The sequence below is a fragment of the Typha latifolia genome, chromosome 2 (genome assembly GCF_019914945.1).
Source record: "Typha latifolia isolate L0001 chromosome 2, TyphaL0001v2, whole genome shotgun sequence".
Classification (NCBI taxonomy): domain Eukaryota; kingdom Viridiplantae; phylum Streptophyta; class Magnoliopsida; order Poales; family Typhaceae; genus Typha; species Typha latifolia.
In genome coordinates, this window is record NC_133087.1 from 5,113,830 (window position 1) to 5,122,825 (window position 8,996).

The 8,996-nt window shown below is 39.6% G+C and overlaps 1 protein-coding gene across 1 annotated transcript; it reads right to left on the reverse strand.

The window, feature by feature from the left end:
• Positions 1–5,464: 5,464 nt before the first annotated feature.
• LOC140782295 (uncharacterized) lies at positions 5,465–6,452 on the reverse strand. Its single transcript, XM_073128786.1, has one exon. The coding sequence runs from the start codon at positions 6,290–6,292 to the stop codon at positions 5,837–5,839; it is 456 nt and encodes a 151-aa protein (XP_072984887.1). The 5' UTR covers positions 6,293–6,452; the 3' UTR covers positions 5,465–5,836.
• Between the last annotated feature and the right edge of the window lie 2,544 nt (positions 6,453–8,996).

The following is an 8,996-nucleotide window of genomic DNA, read 5'->3' on the forward strand; positions in this document are numbered from 1 at the left end:
TATACTATTCACTTTATGTAGAGTATCTCTTAAAATATTTGTTTCTGCATATATGCCTATGAAAACTAAACAACAATTACATTTTAAATCTATTTAATAGTTAAAAAGATTAAAAAAAACTCAATCTTTTTTAATGATTGTTCAAAAATAAACAATATGCTTTCAAGGGTATTTAGGTAAATGGCAAATTTGTAGATGTATATATAAGCAAATAAGTAGCTTTTATTACATTTTTTGACACTTTTTTTTTTTAAAAGTCCGTAAATTGATCATATCATTCAATTCAGACAACCGATTATAAGTGACACAAAGAAAGTGACACAAAGAGATAAAAAGAGAAATATGACAAAAGCCTAAGGAATAAGCTCTATACTTGGCTGTATTACAAACTGAACAATAATTAAAGTAGGTATCTAAGTAAGCACTCAAGTATAATAATACAGAGGAGATAGAGCAAACGCTCTAGAAGCAAGTCTCCCGCTTTTAGAGTTTAGTGATTTTAACAACAAATCACTTAGAAGACCCTATTTGAGAAATCTTGATAAACTAATAAGAACTTAAAGCAAAGAAAAAGAAAGGAAAAAAATGGAGAGTGGTGGAGGGTAGTTGATATGCCTAATACATCATTGATACAACCTCTTAGGGTAATTAATCTTAGAAAAAGAAAACAACCCTAATGCGGCAAAACCATGGCAAATCTAGGCCACCGACGAAGCTTGAAGCGGGGTTGCAGAGTTGGAGGAGGCATAGTGGAACTAGAAGCTGCAGAGCAAGAAACAGTGGAGCAAGAAGCAACGTGGCTAATTAGAAGGCAAAGCGGCAAGCTGGAAGCAGGGTAGAAGCAGCTATTACGAGTGGGGAGAGGCCAGGATCCGACGAGATCCACAATACTCGGCCCAGTCCATGGCAACAAGGAGGGCTGAGGGGGGGATCAAGGCCATATCAACGATGCTAGGCTTCGGCAGTGGTGACGCGAACGACCAGCGAGGGATTCAAGGTGAGAAGGTTGTCTGCAAGTGGTGGAAACGGGGGCGAAAAGGGGTAGGGTGAGAGAGGGAAGAAGAGAGAAAGAGCGGAGGGGAGCTAGCAAACCACTTTAAAGGGAGAGAATAGTTCTCCTCTCCGCGTAGCGCTTAGCTAAGTGGAGGGGAGAGGAGATACACTGACGGTGACGATGGAGAAGCCCTCTTGGTGAGAGGAGAAGCCCACAAAAGGAGAGAGAACCACTCTTCCTTTCGCCTAGGTGGAGGGGAGAGGAGATAAAGGCCATGGGAGGCGACGGAGATTTGACGAGGGAAGAGGAAAGCACCAAACCCTAGCAGAAGACTCTGCTAAAGCCGACGCTCCTTTAAACTATCACTTTTATCATTTCACTCTTCAAATGAAGTACCTAAGTGTATTACTAAAACTCTCCATTAATATTCTATTAGTGTAGAAACCACTAATAGAGAAGATGGAAGAATACAAAAGGAAGACAAAAATATTTTTATCTATTGATTTAGTTACTTAAATTTTTTTAATTATTTCTTAAGGAATTTTTTAAATAAAATACTAACTGAGGGTGCTTAATGATACCCTGAGGTGTTCATTACAAATTCTATGAAATACGAGCAAGATCCTATTGCAAATAGTGGAAATAGAGGGTTTAACTTTCAAAACCGCTTAAATTGTAGGGTAGTATATGCAAATATGTATGTATCTCCCTAACACCTCTGCTTCTCATTTAAAGTGATCAGCCGTCATCTTCCAACGCAACTTCGTCCGGTCCCTCCTCTCCCCCTCCATTGAATTTGACATTAACGTATCTCAACTACTATGATGGCTTCTCCGTATCATTGTCGTGAATAATTATAAAAGATGCCGGTACCTTCGTTCTCGCCAATGGCTCATACGATCCTGACAACTTAATTGCTATAATATCTCCGGATCCATGCATGGAAAATAATCAATAGGGTCATGCATTTTATAGGAGTTTCAGGACAGCAACTAGCTAGATTCTTTTAAAAAAAATATTTCTCAATGACCTCGTGGCATTGAGAATATCATAGGATTATGCAGGTTTAAAGGTAAAAAAAGAAGAAGAAAAAACTGATTGATTGAGCATATCATAGGGTTTATCTTTGGTCAAATTAATGAACTGCAACTGTGATACCGATTGTTGACAAGGGAGTTTAATATTGGTTCAAAAAGAATCCTAAAGAGATTCTAACTTCAATTAATCTGTCAGCTTAATAAGAAGAACAATTCAAACTAGCCTAAAACCTAATCAATAACAGCGACCACTTGTTTGTAACGTATAATGCTAGCATTAATTGACATGCATTTGTAATGTACAGCATTATATATTTTCTCATGGGCCTCATTAATATCACTCGGTGAGCAAGACGTTATTGATGTCATCCCCAAGGCATTAAATGGCACCACGAAAGAGGTATGAGTATTAGTGTATGTCACAGAGGGAGAGAGATAAGCTATGAATCTTAGAGACAAGGCCCATCGAATACAAACACAGACAGGTTCTGAATTCTGAATCCCACCTTAAATGGGAAGAAGAGAAGGGAAGAGAGATTGGATCAATGAGTAGGGAATTGTGCGTCTGTGGATCTTGGATTCATAGGGCCCTCCTAAACTTGATGGCTGCCTGCTGGTTTTCGCTGCTTTGAGTGGTTGCTCTGTTCTCTCATATGTATATTGCTGAGTGTTCCTTGTCTTCTCTCTCTTAGATCTTTATTTTTTTTAATAGATTATAAACTCAATAGAATAATTACAAGACAAAGAGTTTAGTCTTTCTCGATATATAAATAATAATTTAAATTTTAGGTATATTAAAAAATACTTTTCCTTTTAAATTTACGAATCCAACTCCTCATTCTTCGGGTAGATTTGTTAGAAGAACTGGCCTCTGTTTTTTTGTAACCCTAAAAGTTAATTTCTAATATAATTTTTTTTCTAAATATATAAGGAGGTGATTAAAAATAAATGAATAATACTAGTAAAAAGGAGCAAATTTGCAAATATCCAAAACGTAGGTGGCGTATTGCGAAAAAAGAAATAGTCTAGCAGAGAGAAACAAATGGGACATAGGGGGCCACGACCCCCTCGCTCAGAGCTTTTATTATTTTAAGTCGGCCAACCTTTTTTTTTCACGTGTTTAATTAACTTTAACATTTTAATATGAGTCTAGATAATAAAAAAAAAAAAAAAGCTGAGTAGAACAATAATTATCAAAAATAAAAATAAGTAATTAATCCAGTCTGCCACTTATATAAATAATTAAAATATTAAAAAAATACTAAGTATGTGAAAAAAATTATAAGGCTTAATTACACTTTACTCCTATGTACTTTGCCCCAGCATCATTATTTTCCTATATTAAAAAAGTGTATAAATATCAAAAGACGCCATTAATAAATATCTTAAAATTATATTTTTATTTTTCTGTAGTTTGAGAAAATATTAGGTTTTATAAGATAATAAATTAAAATTTATCTATCTACTCTTAGACAGTATTGATTGGAGATTATAAGAATAATTCTTAATTCACAATGAAAAACACTACTCTTTCTACTTAGAAGCTACTTGAGAAAAGATGGGACCAAGAAGTTTAGAGCTTAGGAGAAGAAGATGGCTTAGGAAAGAACAGGGCAAGGCTTTCTTTAAGTTCACTCTTAGGAATGAGAACTTTAAAAGAGTAATTTAGTCTATACGAGAATAACTTATCATTCACGTTTTTGGCACGCGATTTTTAATTCACGGAAGGCTAATAAATTGATTTAATTATAGTTTTTTAAAAATTTAAAAAGTTATTTGTATGCTTTTATAATACAAGGTTAGTCAGCAAAATAGTATTTGGTCAAAGTGCAGATGATAAAATATAATTAAGATAAAATTTAATCGTGTTGATCTAATTAATGATTTATATTTAAAAATAATTGAATCAACTTCTTTAAACCAAACTACTAAATTTCTTATCTAATTTAAAATTCTCGTATAACTCGCTGACGCTACTATTAATTTGATAACTCACCTAGTCTATTATTTAAATTTTAAAGTGTACTAAACTCGTAATAAAAATTGAGGAGGGCTAATTTGGTCAAAAGATCCCCATCTCTCTCAATAAACATGGTAGGAATAAGTGAGGTGGGGTCTATATTATTATATTCCAAAACCTGAGCCAGGCCTGTCCTTTGATTTGACAAGCCATCATGTACTTGTGAAAGTAATTTAATGCAATTAAGAGGCATTCCCAGTGAGCTATTATTCACTTATTCAGGGTCTGTACAATAGTTCTTGAGCAAACTAGACATCCTTATTTTATTCCTTTTATTTTCCTATTTACAGTGGAATATAATTCGAAATTTCAATATGAAACTTATTGCATTCCGTACCATCAGCAAATTTAATGATATAAGATGCTGATTCAATGACTTATATAATAATTTTAAGTTGTTTAAAGTATTAGGATTTTTTTTTAATATATAAGCTAATCTTTTATTCCATTTTATATTTAAAAGTCGATGAATTAGAAAATTTAACTTCTAAGATTTAGTAATTTTCTTTCGTTTTTAAATTTTTATATAAATTATTGACGGAGAATAACTTATATTTAAAGTCGACAAAACACACGTAAAAAATAGCAGCAGACTTAAAATAGTCAAATCAAACAAGTTATTTAACTTTGTAATTGTCATCCAAACGTTTAGACAATCTATATTCATCAAGTCCTAAATCATGACTATTATACAGTTAAATTAAAATTAAATATACCACCTAAATAAGAATATTGATGAGGGTGTTAAGGTGTGGAGACGAATCAGACTCATCTCAGTTGGTAATTCGAATAATCCTTCTAGACGTTTGAACGAAACCTAATGTAGTATATTTTTGGATAAGTTTACTGTACCAAGTGTTCCAACAGGCATCTAGACATTCAAATAATGAAAATTCCAGAGAATTAATAAATATGTTCAAATGGAGTACTTTGATTTCCAGATAGCTGTCGTTCTAGAATTGTTTGAGGGGGATTAGAACATTCTAAGGACGTTCAAATCCTAACGAGTTATTTTAGGTTTTCTTGAAAGACCTATATAAGGTTTGCATCGTATCTCTAAGGTGGTGTATTTGTGTAGAAATATTGTAAAAGACCTGGAGAGTTTGTAGAGAGAGAGAAAAGAGACGAAGAATACCAAGTTGTTAGCTTGGGTTGAAAGAGTTCTACTAGTACTCATCACATTCACATTTATTATTGTTATTGCTATGTACGTAGTACATTTTACTCATCTGGGGAATTTACAAGGACACTACAGAGTCTACAGATGCCTTTGATCATGCCTTGAGTGAGTAGAACAAGCCCTGGCTCATTAATCTTTTATTAGATTTCTTTTGTTTTCAAGTAGTTAATAAACCAACGGCCCAATAAAACTTTGGCCCATACAAATCGCATTGACATACAATGCCACCATTATTTACAAAGTTTCCTTCGTTATAGTACTCTACAAAAGCCACAGCGTTACAAACCAAACATTATAACATTTGAAGTTTAATAACCCAATTCACATATTAACTTCTACCAGAGTTTACTTGAGAGAGACGATAGAGATGGCTTAACAAAACCACTCTGAAAGTATATATATCCTATTAACCCCACATCCTATGTACGTAAAACTTTCATACTCGGATCCATCTCAAGCTACTTTGGCCCCCACCAACTACTCCAACCCGGAGGAACCGGCACCATTTACGTAACTCTAATAGCTACAATTCAAACTCCCCTCATTTGAAGCAACCCCACCACCATAGCCAACTAATCTAATGGAGAACTCCACTCCCAATCGCATCACAACACAACCTTGAGCTGCACCACGGTGTTGGAGCTCGTAAACCGCTCCGACACGGTCCTCCTCACGACCGAGCTAATCTCCGGTGAGCCCTTTTCCGATGCCTCCGGTATCGAAGATAGACCACCCAAACTCGTACATGCACCATAGCCATACCCACCGATGTTGTGATCACTGATATAAGGTGGAAATGACTTGGCACGCTTAGGCTTTAAGCGTAACATCATGTGTAAGAGTCTGTGCAGTGCACTGGATAGTTTGGAGCGCTTCTTTGCGGCGTCGGAATAAGTCGGCAGAGACGGCTCGGATAAATGAGGCATGGATAGAGATCTCGTAGAGGCGATAGCGGAGTCGAGCTGGCTCTCGAAGGAGTCGAGCTCGAAGGAGTCGTAGAGAGAGCTACCGCAGTCCCATATAAGGGTGTTCTTTTGGACGGGATTGAAATCTTTCTGCATGCTGACTTATTCCTGCACAGATTAAGAATAGAGAAGAATAGAAAGGATGAGAGGAGAGGAAGAGAAGTATATGGGTGGGTGTAGTAGAAGAAGCTTTACAAGTGGACGGATGCGAGTTAAGACGCGTTTGTAATGGTAAAGAAGCATCACGACGATTGCACCACCACCGTTGAAATAGTGGCTAGCTAGTGTGGAAAGGAAGGCGATAGGATGAGTTGAAATGGTGAATGTATTTATTAGGGTTACACCTACTTGTTTGGTGGTTGAGTGGATAAGTTCGTTAGTTGTTGGTTTTAGATCTAAAAAGAATTGGAGGTTGTAACTACTTGAACACGTTGACTAATATTTTTTTGTGATCATTTTTTTTTTGTTGAAAAGCTGGCTATATTAGACTGACCTATTCGCCCGCGGGGATCACGGCCTCCTCCAAAACGAGGTTACATAATTCCACGGGGATAGAGTCCGTCGGCCCCACCCGAGCGGCCCCCAGACCCCACTTACCACATTTGGCCGCCCAGTCGGCCACTTTATTCCCTTCTCGCCTTACATGTCTCAGGCGACAACTTACAAAAGAGCTGAGTAATGCGCTGCACTCAGCAACTAAACCCCTAATTTCCCAAGGGCAACTGACTCTATTCTGCATGATCCTAACTAATTCTAATGAGTCGGATTCAACTTCCACCTTGGTGTAGCCTGCCGCAAGTCACAGTCCCAACCGGAGGGCGTGCCCCTCGGTTCGTAGCGGCGACTCACCCACAGATGGTTCCCATGCTGCTGCGACCAGGGTACCGTCTGCAGCCCTTATTACCGCTCCCGCCCCTCCGAGACGATCCTTCCCGGAGAATGCACCATCCACATTGACCTTGATCCACCCTTCCGCTGGGTGTGTCCACCTTGCCTCCTGCAGCCTCACAAGAGTGGACCTTGGGCGCCCTTCCTTTGCATAGTCCTTAGCAAGTTGGACAGCTCTCCGGACTAGCATGTCAACGTGCATCTCGGCGCCGCCAAAAACCCTAGCATTTCGCAGCTTCCACAGCAACCACAACGTGGACGCTATTTTTGCCTTGCATTCCTCGTTTTCCTTCAGATCAGCGGACCATGACTTGGTGATCCAGTCTGATGTCAGCGTGGATGGCCACTCGTCACCCCATCCTTGGCTTGTTGCCAGCGTTCGCCAGATTTCTTAAGGGTGTTGACCAGCTGTTCTGCATCCGGGTTACGTGCAAACAGAGTGTTCCACTGGTTGCAGGAATCCGATCCAGCCACATCCCTAACGGTGGATGTTTTGATCGCCAATTACCAAGCAGTTGTAGGAAATTCCTGCACTAGGGACTGCAGAAAATATGCACCCTGTTTCATACAATGTGTTGCTTGAGTTTAAGTAGCTAGCTATTTTCATACAATGTGTTGCTTGAGTTTAAGTGAGCCAGCTGCACCTGGAGGTCGACTCCCGGGAGCTCGCAGAATTCCTGCGAAGAGAGAAGAGCCCTCCGTGGTGTATTAGGAACATCACTGATGAATGCCATAGCCTGCTTAGGGAGTGTAGGGAGTGGAATGTATTAAATGTATTCAGAGAGGCAAATAGGGCGGCCGACTAGGCAGCTAACCGGGGGAAGGTGGCAGGGTCCTCAGGTGGGTTGGACCTGGCTAGGTCGTTTCCCTCAAATCTTTGTAACATTTTGGGCCCGGACAACCCGGGCTAGCTTGCTAGCTCAGGTCGGGCCAGCTGAATGAAGCTTGCTAATTTCAAAAAAAAAAAAAAAAAAAAAAAGCTAGCTATTTGCAAGTGGGTGAACAAGGATAAGTCGGAGCTATTCTTGCCGGGTTGGCTACGGTAAGATTTGGTGGAGCATATGTGCGCCACCCTCGGGCTTAGAAGTTGTTGTACACTTACCCAGGTGTGCAAATCTCAGGCCGGCATATCAGAGTAGATGAACATTGAGGGCCGGTGGAACGTGTTAGCAAGAAACTAGGGGGTGGAAATGCAACTTTTTGTTCATGGTCGGCAGGCTAATATTGATAAAGTCCACCCTAGTCACTATCCCGATCTACTGGATGGGTGTACATGACTCTCGGGCATTGAGGCTATCTCCAAATTAGACAAGAATTTTCTATGGAGCAATGAGAAGGGACGCCTCCACCTCCTAAGCTAGGACGTGCTCACCAGTCGTACTAAGTAGGGTGGTCTAGGGGTTTAAAGGCCGAAGGTGACTCGCACTACTCTCATGGGGAAGCTTGTTCTCAGGGTACTCAATGGTAATGGAACCCATGTGGGTGAGGATCCTAAGAAGCAAGTATGAGATTTTGGATCCCTGGTACACCAACAGCTCGTGGATGTGGAGGACCCTTAGTAGAGCTACGAACTGCATGAAATTGGGCTGTAGAAAATTGGTAAGAGATCGACGGCCGGACCACGCGTGCTTCTACTGAGCCATGGGTCTCCTCAATACCTTGGTGAATGCAGCCTAGAGAAATCCATCCGACCCTGCTTGATGAAACCCTACTGGTTGCGGACCTTACCTCTAGCAGCCAATGGCGGACAGATAGGTTATTAAGCGCAGGGGGTTTTGTCCTAGCTTTTGAGGTTGCAGCGCTCCCTTTGGAAGATGCCACCACTTTTGATTAATGGATATTGTGGCCTCACCCAAAGGGAAGGCATGTAGCTAGCTTGATTTATAGGTTTCTTCTCCCCTCAAATGGGTAC

Bases quoted from the DNA above. Each gene is read 5' to 3' on its own strand.
- LOC140782295 (XM_073128786.1), bottom strand. From the start codon at position 6,292: ATGCAGAAAGATTTCAATCCCGTCCAAAAGAACACCCTTATATGGGAC.